Source organism: Thalassophryne amazonica, chromosome 13, assembly GCF_902500255.1.
Source record: "Thalassophryne amazonica chromosome 13, fThaAma1.1, whole genome shotgun sequence".
In the NCBI taxonomy this organism is placed as follows: Eukaryota; Metazoa; Chordata; class Actinopteri; order Batrachoidiformes; family Batrachoididae; genus Thalassophryne; species Thalassophryne amazonica.
In genome coordinates this window covers 43880666-43898253 of record NC_047115.1, presented here as the reverse complement: position 1 = coordinate 43898253, position 17588 = coordinate 43880666, and the positions used below count along the sequence as shown (strand labels likewise).

The window sequence follows — 17588 nt, the reverse complement described above, 5'->3', positions numbered from 1 at the left end:
GTGTCCGGTTGCAGTTCAAAAATGTTCTGACAGCCATTTGCAAGAGTCCACACAGTTGGTCAAAATCGGCCGGTGGCCCTGAGTGTGATGCACATGTTCAAAACTCTCCTGGAGCTGTCGAGACGGGACAGTTATCCGATGGCGGTCCCTGTGCAGTCTGAGAACCATCTGACCACAATTTACATATTGTGATGGCAGCAAAACAGGATCCGAAACGATTTGATATGAGGGAACCTCGAGACGGATGGCACGTGTGGTATGACCTGCACGTGTCACGTATAATAATGTCCACCTCCAATGTGGACATTAAAATTCTCTCACTCTGCTGCTGTGTGCTCGAATCAATTACGCAAAAATAAATCCTATGTTATAATCCAACCATTGCGGTGTCCAGAGTTGCGTTGTGCTGCTGAAGTGAGCCAAAACACAAAAAAAAATTAAGTTCCCTGGAAAGGCTGCATCTGACACATGGGACAGCATGGCCCACTGCCAGCAGTGTCCAGCAGCTGGCAACACAGCGCTCCCTCCCAGTCCGGTCCCATGTTTGCGAGCCAGATGTTTGGACATCGGGCAGTCTTCAGTGCCTTTTATGGCCATCTGAATCATCTACCTGTTGTCTACATGCGCTTTGGATGCCATCATGCAGGTGTGGACGAGGTAATCTGGATGCGTTCTGACACTGCTAATCATGCCTCTTTTCCTCCCGACTGCGTCTGATTATGGCAATATCTGCCATGTCGGGCTGGTTCCTGCACATTCTTGCCATATGTGACGGGGGCTTCCCCTCCCAAATATTCAAGTCCCAGTACAATGACTGGTGTTATAGCCATTGTAATTCCTGACAAGACAGCTATTAAATTCCACTTAGGAGAAATCAATTGCTCCAATTTCTGGTATCACTAATGACGTTGCTTGGCAGAGGGCCACAGAGGTGCTAGATCACTGAAACCCCAAATACAAATCACTCATATTAGCAGTCAGTGCAGAATTAAGACAAAAAAAAAAAAAAAAAAAAAAAAAAAAAATCACCCTACATCAGAGGTCTCAAACCAGTTCCAGAAAGGGCCAAGAGGGTGCAGGTTTTCTGTGAAACCACCCACTCCAGCAGGTGATTTCACTGATTAACATCACTTTGAGCAGGTGAAATCAGTTAATCAGTGAAATCACCTGCTGGAGTGGGTGGTTACACAAAAAGCCTGCACCCTCTCGGCCCTTTCTGGAACCGGTTTGAGACCTCTGCCCTACATTCATTGATGTTACAGGGTTGAAATTAAATTAACTTTTCGGAATTTAGTTTTCCATTATGAATACCACAACTGAGTGAACGTAATTCAGCAATGTTTACATTTTGCTGAGTTGCAGACAGAGGCACAATTTAAGCTCAAGTCAGGTGCAGGCGGACAGAATGCCATATCCGTCACTCTACCAAACCTCCTTAGGTACTGGACTACAACCACCCAGGCAGACCACCAGTCCATCTCCACCTCCCAAAGGTAGCCAATAGCCATCTGCCTCAGTCAGGAGATGCATGGGCATCCCATTGGCATTTTACAGATGCTGGGTCCTCAACACTGAGGCACATGTGCACTGGATCATGCCTACAGAAGTGTGCCATGTGGCCAAAATATTGTAGGCATCAATGAAATGCAAGAAGTGATATACCTCATTTGAGGCTTCACATGAAACTTTTGATTTGAACCAAAGTCATTCCAACGGTATCCAAAGATTCTCTGAAGAGACCAAAGATAATCAATATCTTGGATCTACAATGAGCAACCAAGTCTCACAATCATAGTTTAGTAGGTTTCACAATCATAGTTTAGTAGGGCTGCTACCAACGGTTTGTATTATCAGTTACTCTTTTACTTTTCTGTGAATGTAGTAACTGATTATCCTGCAAAATAATCTTATTAAAAATAACGTTAATTTCAGAGCCCACTGTGACATCTACAAGGCAACAGATGGTGCAACTACAGAATAAATACAGTACCTGCTTAATCTTCAACCTAAATTACAAAAATAAGATTATCTGTTTTTTGTCATCAATTTATTGTTCATATATAGTTTCAGCTGTGTCCACCACATGAAAGAGTTATGTTTAATTGTATCGTTTTATGCATTTGTAACCTACACTTAATGATTATAAAATAGGCAAAGAAAAAACAGCTAGTAGCCAATGTGCGAACTACAAGCAAAGTTCTCTAATGACGCAAAGTTCTGAAGGAACTGGCTATTTAGGGTTTAGCTGAGATGCTCTATAGATCTAGTGGTTTACGTGCATGAAGTAGGTGTACGAGGTCTGTTAGAAAAGTATCCGACCTTTTTATTTTTTTTCAAAAACCATATGGATTTGAATCACGTGTGATTGCATCAGCCAAGCTTGAACCATTGTGCGCATGCGTGAGTTTTTTCACGCCTGTCGGTTGCGTCATTCGCCTGTGAGCAGACTTTCTGTGAGCAGTGGTCCACCCCTCTCGTCGGATTTTTATTGCGAATAAATGTCTGAACGATTTGGAGCTTTGCTGCATCAATTTTTTCCAGAAACTGTGAGAGACCTCCAGGTGGACACCATTCGGAAAATTCAAATGGCTTTGAGGGATGATTTTATGGGGATTACACAGATTAAGGAGTGCTCCAGCCGGTTTAAAGATCGCCCACAGCTGCTGAGAGCGCGCCGCGCTCTGAGCGCCGATCGACAGCCTGAAACCCCGCTGAAACAACCAGATCATTTCCAACATGAAGGCTTTGTTGATCCGGGACGTCGTCTGACTACACAAAAATGGCAGGAGACGTGGACATCAGTACTTTTTCGGCACATTCCACTGTTACAGGAGTTTTTTTCATGGAAAGAAAAGCGGACGGATGCGCCACCGTGCCACAGCACAAAACCACCTCCGTGTTGGTCTCACAGGACAGCCTTGAGATGGCTTTCAGACGGCTGTCGGTGGGTTTTCAGTCGTGTGACTAACCGAGAAATTGTGGATGAGCCTGGACATGCCAGAACATGTACTGTGAGGCTTCATCACGGCATTGCTTTGCGCCATGCGGCATCACCGCGACGCGCGGAATTCCTCCGCTCCTCTTTCCATAACAAAAACTCCTGTAACAGTGGAATGTGCCGTTCATTTCCAAACTGAACGCTGTGTTTTATCCGGGACGTCCTCTGACTAGCACAGGAATTGCGGAAGACGTGGACTTCAGCACTTTTTCGGCACATTGAAACAGACGTTTGGAGGAATTCCGTCCGCTTTTCTTTCCATGAAAAAAACTCCTGTAACAGTGGAATGTGCCGAAAAAGTACTGTTGTCCACGTCTCCTGCCATTTTTGTGTAAGTCAGATGACGTCCCGGATCAACAAAGCCTTCACGTTGGAAATGATCTGGTTGTTTCAGCGGGGTTTCAGCCTGTCGATCGGCGCGCTCTCAGCAGCTGTGGGCGGTCTTTAAACCAGCTGGAGCACTCCTTAATCAAATCAAATCAATTTTATTTATATAGCGCCAAATCACAACAAACAGTTGCCCCAAGGCGCTTTATATTGTAAGGCAAAGCCATACAATAATTACAGAAAAACCCCAACGGTTAAAACGACCCCCTGTGAGCAAGCACTTGGCGACAGTGGGAAGGAAAAACTCCCTTTTAACAGGAAGAAACCTCCAGCAGAACCAGGCTCAGGGAGGGGCAGTCTTCTGCTGGGACTGGTTGGGGCTGAGGGGAGAGAATCAGGAAAAAGACATGCTGTGGAAGAGAGCAGAGATCAAACACTAATGATTAAATGCAGAGTGGTGTATACAGAGCAAAAAGAGAAAGAAACACTCAGTGCATCATGGGAACCCCCCAGCAGTCTAAGTCTATAGCAGCATAACTAAGGGATGGTTCAGGGTCACCTGATCCAGCCCTAACTATAAGCTTTAGCAAAAAGGAAAGTTTTAAGCCTAATCTTAAAAGTAGAGTGGGTGTCTGTCTCCCTGATCCGAATTGGGAGCTGGTTCCAGAGGAGAGGAGCCTGAAAGCTGAAGGCTCTGCCTCCCATTCTACTCTTACAAACCCTAGGAACTACAAGTAAGCCCGCAGTCTGAGAGCGAAGCGCTCTATTGGGGTGATATGGTACTATGAGGTCCCTAAGATAAGATGAGACCTGATTATTCAAAACCTTATAAGTAAGAAGAAGAATTTTAAATTCTATTCTAGAATTAACAGGAAGCCAATGAAGAGAGGCCAATATGGGTGAGATATGCTCTCTCCTTCTAGTCCCTGTCAGTACTCTAGCTGCAGCATTTTGAATTAACTGAAGGCTTTTCAGGGAACTTTTAGGACAACCTGATAATAATGAATTACAATAGTCCAGCCTAGAGGAAATAAATGCATGAATTAGTTTTTGAGCATCACTCTGTGACAAGACCTTTCTAATTTTAGAGATATTGTGAAAATGCAAAAAAGCAGTCCTACATATTTGTTTAATATGCGCATTGAATGACATATCCTGATCAAAAATGACTCCAAGATTTCTCACAGTATTACTAGAGGTCAGGGTAATGCCATCCAGAGTAAGGATCTGGTTAGACACCATGTTTCTAAGATTTGTGGGGCCAAGTACAATAACTTCAGTTTCATCTGAGTTTACAAGCAGGAAATTAGAGGTCATCCATGTCTTTATGTCTGTAAGACAATCCTGCAGTTTAGCTAATTGGTGTGTGTCCTCTGGCTTCATGGATAGATAAAGCTGGGTATCATCTGCATAACAATGAAAATTTAAGCAATGCTGTCTAATAATACTGCCTAAGGGAAGCATGTATAAAGTAAATAAAATTGGTCCTAGCACAGAACCTTGTGGAACTCCATAATTAACCTTAGTCTGTGAAGAAGATTCCCCATTTACATGAACAAATTGTTAGATAAATATGATTCAAACCACCGCAGCGCAGTGCCTTTAATACCTATGGCATGCTCTAATCTCTGTAATAAAATTTTATGGTCAACAGTATAAAAAGCAGCACTGAGGTCTAACAGAACAAGCACAGAGATGAGTCCACTGTCTGAGGCCATAAGAAGATCATTTGTAACCTTCACTAATGCTGTTTCTGTACTATGATGAATTCTTAATCTGTGTAATCCCCATAAAATCGTCCCTCAAAGCCATTTGAATTTTCCGAATGGTTACCACCTGGAAGGTCTCTCACAGTTTCTGGAAAAAATTGATGCAGCAAAGCTCCAAATCATTCAGACATTTATTCGCAATAAAAATCCGACGAGAGGGGTGGACCACTGCTCACACAAAGCCTGCTCACAGGCGAATGACACAACCGACAGGCGTGAAAAAACTCACGAAGGTTCAAGCTTGGCTGATGCAATCACACGTGATTCAAATCCATATGGTTTTTGAAAAAAATAAAAAGGTCGGATACTTTTCTAACAGACCTCGTATGTGTAATTTTCTTTTTCAATCACACCTACCAAATGGCATGTACAATACTCAAATATCTTACCAGGCTCAGTTTTTTTCTTTGAGGCCTTCTTCTTGTTCTCTTGTGGTTTTGATGCCACTGCGGCAGTCTGCTGAGATCCCACTGGTGGTACAGCCATCACTGGCACATCTTTTGTGACAGCTTCTAACATGGGAGCAGACTTGGAAGGAGCTGGTATAGACTTTGCTGTGGCAGATTTAGCTGGGGCTTGAGCTGGCTTGTCTGGAACAGCGACAGATTTGGTTGCTACAGTGGTAGATTTCCCTGAGATGGGACCTGGAGTTGACTTCTTTGAAGCAGGACCTGGGGCTGACTTTGCCGGTGCAGGCTTATCTGGGGCTGGTTTTGCAGCAGTCGATTTAGCCAGATGAGGTGCTGTTGCCGTCTTTTCCATAGCCAACTTTGCCGGGGCGGACTTTTCCGGGGCCGTGGCTGGCTTGGCTGTGGCAGGAGGTGGCTTGGCAGGGGCCGGGGCTGGCTTGGCTGTGGCAGGAGGCAGCTTGGCTGGGGCAGCGGTCATGGTAGTGGCTGACTTGGATGGGGCAGCCTTTGTTTGGGTAGTTGTTTTGGCTGTGAGAGTTGTGGGGTTCTGGGTTGTAGTAACTGTAGAAGGCTTGACTCCTGCTGGAAAAGACAATGGAGATGGCTGGGCAGAGGCAGGCTCCACCTTTGCAACCTTTTTCTTCTTTTTCTCTTTTGGTGATGCAGTGAGTGAAGGCTCAGCAAGAGAAAAGCTTGGAGCAGCAGTAGCTTTTAAATCAGACACTGCGGGTGCTGGGGTTGGAGTTGATTTATCCTCAGTAATACGGACAGGCTCCGGGGCAGGAGGAGCAACGTCAACTGGGGTAGAGGAAAGCTCCCTAACTGGATCATCTGTGAAAGCCTCTTCATTTTTTTCTGGCTCTGGAATCTTCCCATTGGGTTTTTCCTCCTCCTTCTTTACTCTGTTTTTCTTGTTCTTCTTCTTTTCAGGGCGAACAGACTGTATTTTACCCAACTCTTTGCGTTGTTTAGCTAAGGCCTCCTCATAAGAGGTTTCCTTCATGGAGAAACTATAGACCATGGCAATCCCAAGAGCAGATATGACCATGAATCCACCAAACACCATTAGCCCAAGCATCTGGGGGTCATAGATATCCATTATTCAATTTCAGATGAACCTACAAAAGCAACACAGTGACAGCTGTATCAACATCAATTTATAAGAAAAGAAACCACTGTGATCATGAAACCTAAACAAATAAATTGAAGAAAAAAAAAAAAAAACTCTTGAGAGGAATGATGATACTGGTCAAATAAGACAGCATAGTGGATCCAATTTTTGAACTATTCAAAAAATTTCATCCCAATTCTTTCAAATCTTTGATAGTACATTTTAACTTATGGGTATTAGTAGTCTTAACTGCATCAATCATGTTCAAACTTCTTTAAATGGCATATTCATAGCAAGGCTTTGAACCGGTTTGTGGAATGAAAACCACAAACTTTTGGTATTTTGCTAGGAAAGAAAACCAGAAACTTTATATTTTTTTATGTTCTGGAACAGAACCGTTTATTTAAAATAATGGTAACCAGTTAATATCATTTTTTTTGTTCTTGAAAAGATTTTTCTTTACAATGACCCAGTGAAGATTTCAGACTTCATTAATGCTCTACACATGAACAGCTGGTGGCGGTAATGCACCGTGTTGGTTTGCAAACTGCCAATAAAGTCGAAAGAAGAGGAAGACGCACCAGTGAGGTTCACTTCCACCTGTCGTTTATTTTGGATGTTGGCAGGACAAAACGCTGCTGTCCCATGTTTCATGCTGAGAAATGCACCCAGAGCAGACAAACCTCAACAGAATTAATTAAAACACTGCATTTAGTCGGCCCATTATTATGCTTTTTTTTTTGTTTGTTTTTTTGGATCAAATAGGACTTATTTTTGGCACTAGCAGAATGCTGAAAATACATTAGATGGCTGAACACTGGCGGGAATATATTTCAACTTTTAAAATAACTAATTTTTCTCATTGTTGACAGGACAAAGTGCTGGAGTTCACTGGTTTAGGCTAAGAAACATACCTGGAGCAGAAAAACATTGAGGGACTTCTTTTAAAAACACTGCGTTTCTTCAGTAATTTCCACAATAAGGAATAAAAGCATTTCCCAGACGTTGTCTTCCAAAACAGAAATGTCTTCTCGTCAGGCTGTGATGATGAATCCGACCAAAACAATGTAACAGGTAAGATTAAGACTTTATATTTACTCAGTGTTTGAATGGTTTTAGCACATGGCTGTTCTTATGTAGCCATATTAATAACATTCATATATAGCGTAGCCTTATTACGGTTATGGTTAGGGGTTATTGTTATGGTAGTGTGAGGACTGCAGCTTTCAATTAATGGGCAGCACTGGATTTGCGCAGGTTTCTCTGCAATGTGAAGAACAACACAGTACTGTGTATTTTAAAATACAAGAAACACACTGCTTAACTTTAAATACACAATAAGTCTATTTCAGGTGTTCAGTGGACCCTCTTTCTCTTAAAAGGCTTTATTTTACTCAAGGCCTGTTTCTGCTGCATGCGCTCTATTGTCTTCTCCATTTTTTGTAGAATTACAGCACCTCATACAGGTCTGGCATATACAGTGTTTTCAGTGCCCCACAACTGACATGGAATGTTATTAACTGATTTGGGAACAATATTTTTTTGTTGTTGTTCTAACCAGTTCCAGAATGTCAATTTTGAGGTGGAAACCACAACTGGAAACATTAAAATACAGCTTCTCTTCGGCTCGAACCAGTTGGGGAAAAATTCTGTTTCAAAGCCCTCATTCGTAGTGACTAGGGCTTGAAAGTTGCTCTTAAGCGCTAAAAATTTGAAGCTGAAGCAGCATTTGTTGCAGTTTTTGATCATGTCTGGCCAAGGGCACAGCTCTCCTTTCTTTCTAAGCCAGCCAGTTGCTAGGTCTGCAGTTCATAAACCAGTCTGTTAGGAGGCAAGCCAGATGAATCCATTTTGTACCATTTTTATATTTTTTTGAATCGTGGGTGATTGTAGCAGAACGGCAACCGGTGGAATAGCCCTGTTAAATTGAGGTTTCGTATTTTTTTTAAGCAAGTGTGCTATTATTACAACAGCCAATAAAGAACACAGAACAGGATTATGCTGCCACATTGCATGGTGGGTATTTTAATTTAATGGTATACTATGGATTTTGTTAGCGTAGCTGATTTTAAAAACCAGACTGTACTTTCTGTTTTCCTTTTAAAATATTTAAAAGTATGTTTTGACTCATCAGTTTTTGGGATAGATTGTAAAACATTCTTATATTAAATAAAAAAAAAAAGCCAGACGTGTATAGGAATAATGAGGCTTGCTTCAAAACAGAGCACATCCTACAGGAGCCGGTTTTAAAATCTTCAACTTTAGAATAAAAATAAACATGTTTCCAACCTGGTACCAAAATAAATAAATAAATAAATGTTTCGGTCTCTATAGATACAACCCCTGGCAAAAAAGTATGGAATCACCGGCCTCGGAGGATGTTCATTCAGTTGTTTAATTTTGTAGAAAAAAAAGCAGATCATAGACATGACACAAAACTAAAGTCATTTCAAATGGCAACTTTCTGGCTTTAAGAAATCAGGAAAAAAAATTGTGGCAGTCAGTAACGGTTACTTTTTAGACCAAGCAGAGGGAAAAAAATATGGACTCACTCAATTCTGAGGAATAAATTATGGAATCACCCTGTAAATTTTCATCCCCAAAACTAACACCTGCATCAAATCAGATCTGCTCGTTAGTCTGCATGTAAAAAGGAGTGATCACACCTTGGAGAGCTATTGTACCAAGTGGACTGACATGAATCATGGCTCCAACACGAGAGATGTCAATTGAAACAAAGGAGAGGATTATCAAACTCTTAAAAGAGGGTAAATCATCACACAATGTTGCAAAAGATGTTGGTTGTTCACAGTCAGCTGTGTCTAAACTCTGGACCAAATACAAACAACATGGGAAGGTTGTTAAAGGCAAACATACTGGTAGACCAAGGAAGACATCAAAGCGTCAAGACAGAAAAATTAAAGCAATATGTCTCAAAAATCGAAAATGCACAACAAAACAAATGAGGAATGAATGGGAGAAAACTGGAGTTAACGTCTGTGACTGAACTGTAAGAAACCGCCTAAAGGAAATGGGATTTACATACAGAAAAGCTAAACGAAAGCCATCATTAACACCTAAACAGAAAAAACAAGGTTACAATGGGCTAAGAAAAAGCAATCGTGGACTGTGGATGACTGGATGAAAGTCATATTCAGTGATGAATCTCGAATCTGCATTGGGCAAGGTGATGATGCTGGAACTTTTGTTTGGTGCTGTTCCAATGAGATTTATAAAGATGACTTCCCAAAGAGAACATGTAAATTTCCACAGTCATTGATGATATGGGGCTGCATGTCAGGTAAAGGCACTGGGGAGATGGCTGTCATTACATCATCAATAAATGCACAAGTTTACATTGATATTTTGGACACTTTTCTTATCCCATCAATTGAAAGGATGTTCAGGGATGATGAAATCATTTTTCAAGATGATAATGCATCTTGCCATAGAGCAAAAACTGTGAAAACATTCCTTGCAAAAAGACACATAGGGTCAATGTCATGGCCTGCAAATAGTCCGGATCTTAATCCAATTGAAAATCTTTGGTGGAAGTTGAAGAAAATGGTCCATGACAAGGCTCCAACCTGCAAAGCTGATCTGGCAACAGCAATCAGAGAAAGTTGGAGCCAGATTGATGAAGAGTACTGTTTGTCACTCATTAAGTCCATGCCTCAGAGACTGCAAGCTGTTATAAAAGCCAGAGGTGGTGCAACAAAATACTATTGATGTGTTGGAGCGTTCTTTTGTTTTTCATGATTCCATAATTTTTTCCTCAGAATTGAGTGATTCCATATTTTTTTTCCCTCTGCTTGGTCTAAAAAAGTAACCGTAACTGACTGCCACAATTTTTTTTTCTTGATTTCTTATAGTGTTTCTTAAAGCCAGAAAGTTGCCATTTGAAATGACTTTAGTTTTTTGTCACCTCTGTGATCTGCTTTTTTTCTACAAAATTAAACAACTGAATGAACATCCTCCAAGGCCGGTGATTCCATAATTTTTGCCAGGGGTTGTAGTTTAGTTTAAGATGTCTTAAGCCTTCAAGCTCTGTAAATTTGGGGGGTGCAGCCGCTTTGAGTGACAGCGGCCAAGCTCTCACTGTACCACTCTGACCTTAGTTCAGAGTCCGCTCGATGCGACTGGTAGCTGTGGTGGAGGTTGCGTCTTGTCATTTGGTCTGTTTTATTATTATTATATATAAACACCTGGAATAATATGGCTTGCTTTTTGTTCTAACTTCTTAAAGACAGTTTAAGAGCCAGTTTTTATAAGAGTCAGGCAGGTTTCGATTAGAGGGTGATTCATGACAGATTTGGTGATTCATGACAGATTTGTCCCAAAACTTTTTTAATGGGTAGATATACGTTACAAAGGAACAGAAATCACATTTCGTATCCTTGATAGGGTCCGCTTTAAGGGTAAAAACAATGTGATTTTTGTTCATTTATAACATATATATATATAAAAAAGGGGACAAATCTGAAGGGGTCGTAAATCACCACCTGCCTGACTCTTACACATACTGGCTCATAAGAACAATAACATGATATAGTGCAGCAGATAACAGAATATTTGCAGAGGAATCCTTCAAATCCGGTTACAAGCACCAAAGTTTGACTGTGTATACCTTTTGGTACATATTTTAGAAAAATAACGTTAGCCATTTGAATTTTCAATAGGGGGCCAAGTAGGGGTTAATTGAAGAACTGCATAGTGGTCAAAAAAAAAAGTTCCAATCATATTGAAAGCTATACCACTTTATGTGTCTGATCACAAAGATTCCAAAAAGTTATAGTTTGGACTATCTGTGACTGAATGTTATGGAGTTATGGGGTAAAAACAGCAAGCATGGCAACAAAGGTCACTTTCAGTTTGTACAGGGGTCAAAAGTTAAAGTTGCTCCAATTATGGTAAAACATAATGCAAATTATTGGTGGACTTAGTAGGGTTTTAAAAAGGAATAGTTTGCAGCATGTGTCATGCTTAGTTATGATGTTACAGGGTAGCATATGTCACATGTCATAGAATCCAATGGACGTCAACATTGTTTGACCTTTACTTTGGAGACCAAACATTCAACACAGTCAGAACTATTCCATTTGTTAATCCTATTAGTTAAATCAATAATTTGCACCACGTTTTACCAAAACTGGAGCAACTTTAACTTTTGACCCCTGTACAAACTGATACTGACCTTTGTCACCATTCTTGCTGTTTTTACCCCATAACTCCAGAACATTCAGTCACAGATAGTCCAAACAATACCTTTTTGGAATCTTTGTGATCAGACACATAACGTGGTATCACTTTCAATATGATTAGAACATTTTTTTAATTTTGACCCCTGTGCAATTCTTCAATTGACCCCTACTTGGCCGCTTACTGAAAATTCAAATGGCTAAAGTTATTTTTCTACAATATGTACCAAAAGGTATACACAGTCAAATATTGGTGCTTGTAACTGGATTTGAACTATTCTTACAGTTACCTGCTGTACTAATACAATGGCAGCGTCATCATGCAGATTTTGACATTTACGGTGTTCCGTGTCCATTTTCCCAGGCAATTTTGCTTGAACTTACCTAAATCTGTCGGTTTGCAGCCGCGTGGCATGCTGAGTCCAGCACAACATGTCATGTAACAATAAGAACAAAATGTTTTCTATAATAAATTTTATCACTGAGCGTACTGCCGTCTACTGCTCATAATGGACGTAACAGAATGCTGAAGACAAAGAATGGCTATGGTAAATGATGGCGTGAATAAAGGGACTGTTGTGACACTAATAAAATAATGGCAGAAAAGTTCACCCGATGCAAGAGGGTTTGTCCTAATTATACGTTGTTTTAATCTGGTGAGCTACAAGATGAGCTTAAATTGTTTTTGAGTTATTGTCGGCATGAGGAGTTTATTCGGACATTCCATTGTTAACGGACATTTTGTAATGAAAGAATGTGCGGGCAGAGTCGCATGTCGGGCCGGACCCGACCGCGGAGGGTCACGACAGGAAAAACACCTCCGTTGGAAACCTTAACGGGCAAGTTGGAACATGCCCAAGCTGTTAAACAATTTCTCAGTTACTCACTTGTTGAAAGCCATCAAAAGCCACCTGAATTTTACAAATGGTTTTCAACACGGAGGTGTTTTTCCTGTCGCGGCGCACACAGATTTGCGCGCACGTCTTCATTACAAATGTCCTTAAACAGTGGAATGTCCGCATAAAGTCCTCATGCCGGCCTCTTCTGAATCTTCTCTGTTCTCTCACGACGTCCTGGGTGAATTAAGCCTTAAATTAGGATGTTTTCAGCTCGAAACAGGCCGACGACGGCGCCTGGAAGCGCTGCGCGACGTCCCGCTCCGTGGGAAGTCCTTACACTGACAGAAATACCCCATAATCTCTCATCAGCCGTTAAACTTTTCACCGAAAACCAGCTTAATTTCTCGAATAGTGTCCACTCGGATATTCCTCACAGGTCCAGAAAAAATTTTGATAAAGCAACTCGCGCCGTCTCGAGCAGCGTGTGAAACAAAGGAATTCAGCCGAGAGGGCGGGACCACATCTCACTCAAGGCCTGCCCACAGGGAAATGACGTCACCGACACGCGTGAAAAAACTCACGCATGCGCACGAGGGTTCAAGCATGACTGGTGTAATCACACGTCATTCAAATCCATATAGTTTTTTTTTAAATAAAAAGGTAGGATACTTTTCTGATAGACCTCGTAGAGACCAAAGTGCTGCACAGAAAATAAAAATCATCATAAAAGACATAATTTGCGTAAAATTGCAAACAAAATACAACTAAATTAAAAGCCATAAAACATGAATAAAAACAACCACCATACAATAAAAACAATAAAATACAATCAAATAAATGAATGAAGTACACGTCTCAGTAGGTGTCAAAGGCCGAGAAGAAGAGATGGGTTTTCAAAAGAGATTTAAAAACGGACAGAGATGAGGCCAGTCTAATTTGCTGAGGCAGGTCGTTCCATAATTTTGGAGCTGCAAGAGCAAATACACGGTCCCCTCTGAGCTTCAGCTTAGTTTTCGGCAGGCTAAGAAACAGCTGCTCATCTGACCTGAGAGTGCAGGTGGGTTCATAAGAGTTTAGGACTTCAGAGAGGTAAAGCGGGGCAAGAGCATTCAGGGATTTAAAAACAAATAAAAGAATTTTAAAATGAATCCTAAAAAGTCTGGGTAGCCAGTGGAGTGAGGCTAAAATGTGCTCAAATTTAAAGTACCGGTTAAAAACGTGAAGCAGCATTTTGTACCATCTGAAGACGAGTGATGGAGAACGCAATAACCCCACATACACTGAATTACAGTAATCCAGTCGAGTAGGAACAAAGGCATGGATTGCTGTCTCAAATTGCTGTCTCGAATGAACTGGCTTTATTTTGGCCAGCTGCCTTAAATGGAAAAAGCTTGATTTGACAATGGCCCTGATACTGACTGTCAAATTTCAGATCTGCATCCACTTTAAGGCCTAGATTTGTTATGGTTAGCGTCATATACTGGGCCAGGAAACCCAGATCTAGCAGGGGGTCTCAGTGATGCCACAAAAACCATCACTTCAGTTTCCTTGTCATTAAAATTTAAAAAATTTAAAGCCATCCAGGCTTTTATGTTATCAAGACACCTGACTAATGAAATTAAAAATTAGATTAGATTAGATAGAACTTTATTAATCCCTTGGGAAGACTCCCTCAGGGAAATTGAGGTTCCAGCAGCATTGTATAGTAACACACAGGGTAAGAAGCACACAGAGTATCAAAAGTGAAAGTTAAAAACAAAAAAAAATGCAGATATAAATATAAATACCAGACACACTGATCGCTACTGGTTACTGGCTAGAGTTTTTTTCAATTTTTTTTCCATTTATATCGTGCCAAATCACAACAGAGTTGCCTCAAAGCGCTTTACACAGGTAAGGTCTAACCTTACTTGAGTGTGCTTCATTCTTTTTAAGAGGCATATACACTCAACAAAAATATAAACGCAACACTTTTGGTTTTGCTCCCATTTTGTATGAGATGAACTCAAAGATCTAAAACTTTTTCCACATACACAATATCACCATTTCCCTCAAATATTTTTCACAAACCAGTCTAAATCTGTGATAGTGAGCACTTCTCCTATGCTGAGATAATCCATCCCACCTCACAGGTGTGCCATATCAAGATGCTGATTAGACACCATGATTAGTGCACAGCTGTGCCTTAGACTGCCCACAATAAAAGGCCACTCTGAAAGGTGCAGTTTTGTTTTATTGGGGGGGGATACCAGTCAGTATCTGGTGTGACCACCATTTGCCTCATGCAGTGCAACACATCTCCTTCGCATAGAGTTGATCAGGTTGTCAAGTGGGGCTGTGGAATGTTGGTCCACTCCTCTTCAATGGCTGTGCGAAGTTGCTGGATATTGGCAGGAACTGGTACACGCTGTCGTATACGCCGGTCCAGAGCATCCCAAACATGCTCAATGGGTGACATGTCCGGTGAGTATGCCGGCCATGCAAGAACTGGGACATTTTCAGCTTCCAAGAATTGTGTACAGATCCTTGCAACATGGGGCCGTGCATTATCCTGCTGCAACATGAGGTGATGTTCTTGGATGTGGCATAACAATGGGCCTCAGGATCTCGTCACGTTGTGCTGTGTGATAAAACTGCACCTTTCAGAGTGGCCTTTTATTGTGGGCAGTCTAAGGCACACCTGTGCACTAATCATGGTGTCTAATCAGCATCTTGATATGGCACACCTGTGAGATGGGATGGATTATCTCAGCAAAGGAGAAGTGCTCACTATCACAGATTTAGACTGGTTTGTGAACTATATTTGAGGGAAATGGTGATATTGTGTATGTGGAAAAAGTTTTAGATTTTTTAGTTCATCTCATACAAAATGGGAGCAAAACCAAAGGTGTTGCGTTTATATTTCTGTTGAGTATACATCTGCATAACAGTGGAAAGGAATACCATGCTTTCTAATTATGGCTTAAGACATCTTAAACTAAACTATCTATAGAGACCAAAATATTTTTTTGTACCAGGCTGTAAACATACCTATTTCTGCACTAAAGTTGGACATTATAACACCAGCTCCTATGGAACTGTGCTCTGTTTTGGAGCCAGCCTCAAGCAACCAGTCAAGGAATTGCAACTTTTTGCACTTCCGGTAAGGCTTTTTGTGAGGCCATCAAACTTGACTCTTTAAGCACACAACTTCAGCACTGCTGCACACAGGCAGCTCCTCCTTAACAATATGGATGCCCACAGTAACATATTCAAGATCTGCTGTCTTTACAAGGAAGACATAAATAAGTTAATAAGATGCTTTGGGGGATTGTATTCACATTCCCCCAGACAACCTAAAAAAATTCTCTGCTTGCATTGTTCTAATATTTTTTAGACTCTTTTTTGTCATTACCCTTTTGATATCAAGTATTTTCCTAAGTATCTGTATAGAGTTGGAAATTCAAGCATCATGACAACCTACAGGATAGTTTAGTCAATGCAATGCAAATGAAAGGCTTGAACCACTGATGAATTTGGGGGGGGGGTATGAAACACTGTCAAATAAAAATGAATAAATAAAATAAATGAAAATTCTAGCAAGCCCAAAAGTTTTGCACAACACTACATGTGCCTATCCTTCAAAATGTCACTTCAAAGAAATGCCTACAGGGGGTGCAGTGGAACACTCCCTCTCTGTGCCGAGCTCAAAAAATAAGTTACTCATGTAATATGTAAGAACTTATGTAAGACCAGTAATATATAATACTTTCTATAACACCAGTAATATATAATACTTTCTATAAGCCCAAGAAATAAAGCATGCAAATTCATTGTACCTATAATTTCCTCCTTTTTGACTGCATGCAGCACGGGATTTACAATATACTGTCGTTTATACATCTTATTTAATACAAATGCAAATATCGATGTAAACTTAATTTAAAAAACTTGACATCTCATAACGTCAAAGTTTATCAATCTAGAATGACAAAAATAAGGCTATGTAATATGAGATGACACCCTACGTCGTCATTCATTAAAATTCACACAACGTTACCCCAGGTTACATTTTTAGGTGATAAAGATTTCAAAACGACATACTTTTGTTTTGCATCGTAAGCTAACGCCACGAATCAATGAAGTTGGCTAGCGTCCTGACCAACACAACATAAAGTGCCGCTTGACGTTACGGACTGCTCTCTATAACATACAATAAAATTGTAGACTGAGTGGAAACTAAACGTGGAAAATTCGTAATTTCAGTCATCTTTGTTTCTGGGTAGCGGTCGTCAACTATGGAGTTAAGCAGCAGATAGCTTTTCCGAGCTAGCTAACGCTGACTATGAATTAAAAAAAAGTCAGGATTCCCACATTTACCTTTTCTGGTGATGAAAGTTAGCTAAAGCCGCTGGTTTCAAAACGATATGGGGGAAAACAAAAAAGGCACAAAGCTTGCAGTTGTTGCTTAAGTTGCTTCTGTGTAAATCTTTGTATTTATCTAACTAATTGGGTTTTTTTTTTTTTTTTTTGGTTGCTCAGAGATCTCCCCCTCACTCCGCTGGAGAATCCGTGTCTGTGTGAAGTCGTGGCACTTTGAGCTGGCTAGACGTGCTGGCCCCGTGCCCCACATAGCTACCGTTATCCAGAAGGCTTCTGATTGGGTGGAATACGCTAAACCCGGAAATGGGCATGTTGGGAATTGTGGTTTTTTATTACTTCAATGGAAACGCACATAAAACAGTAAGTGATTTGTCTGAAATGGAATGCGACTACGTCCATTTACTCGAGAACATTACCGAAGCTTAACTTTTTAAGCGAGTTGTCGATAGTTTATGCTCACTTTACTGCAATTCATGACTCTTTACTCCATACCAGTCCAAACGTTATGCTGCATTAAACCCCATTACATATACAACCCCTGGCAATAATTATGGAATCACCGGCCTCGGAGGAT

At 40.9% G+C, this 17588-nt stretch overlaps 1 protein-coding gene across 2 annotated transcripts in view; it reads right to left on the bottom strand.

Annotated features, from left to right (window-relative positions):
* The window catches only part of rrbp1a (ribosome binding protein 1a), a 35643-nt gene extending 18402 nt beyond the window's left edge, over positions 1–17241 (bottom strand). For both annotated transcript variants that reach the window (XM_034184690.1, XM_034184691.1), the window contains exons 1-2: positions 17012–17241; positions 5484–6622 (exon numbers count right to left, since the gene is read on the bottom strand). In XM_034184690.1, coding sequence (XP_034040581.1) covers positions 5484–6603 — 1120 coding nt within the window. In that variant the 5' untranslated portion in view covers positions 6604–6622; positions 17012–17241. The remainder of the gene's footprint in view (positions 1–5483; positions 6623–17011) is intronic.
* Positions 17242–17588: the final 347 nt, after the last annotated feature.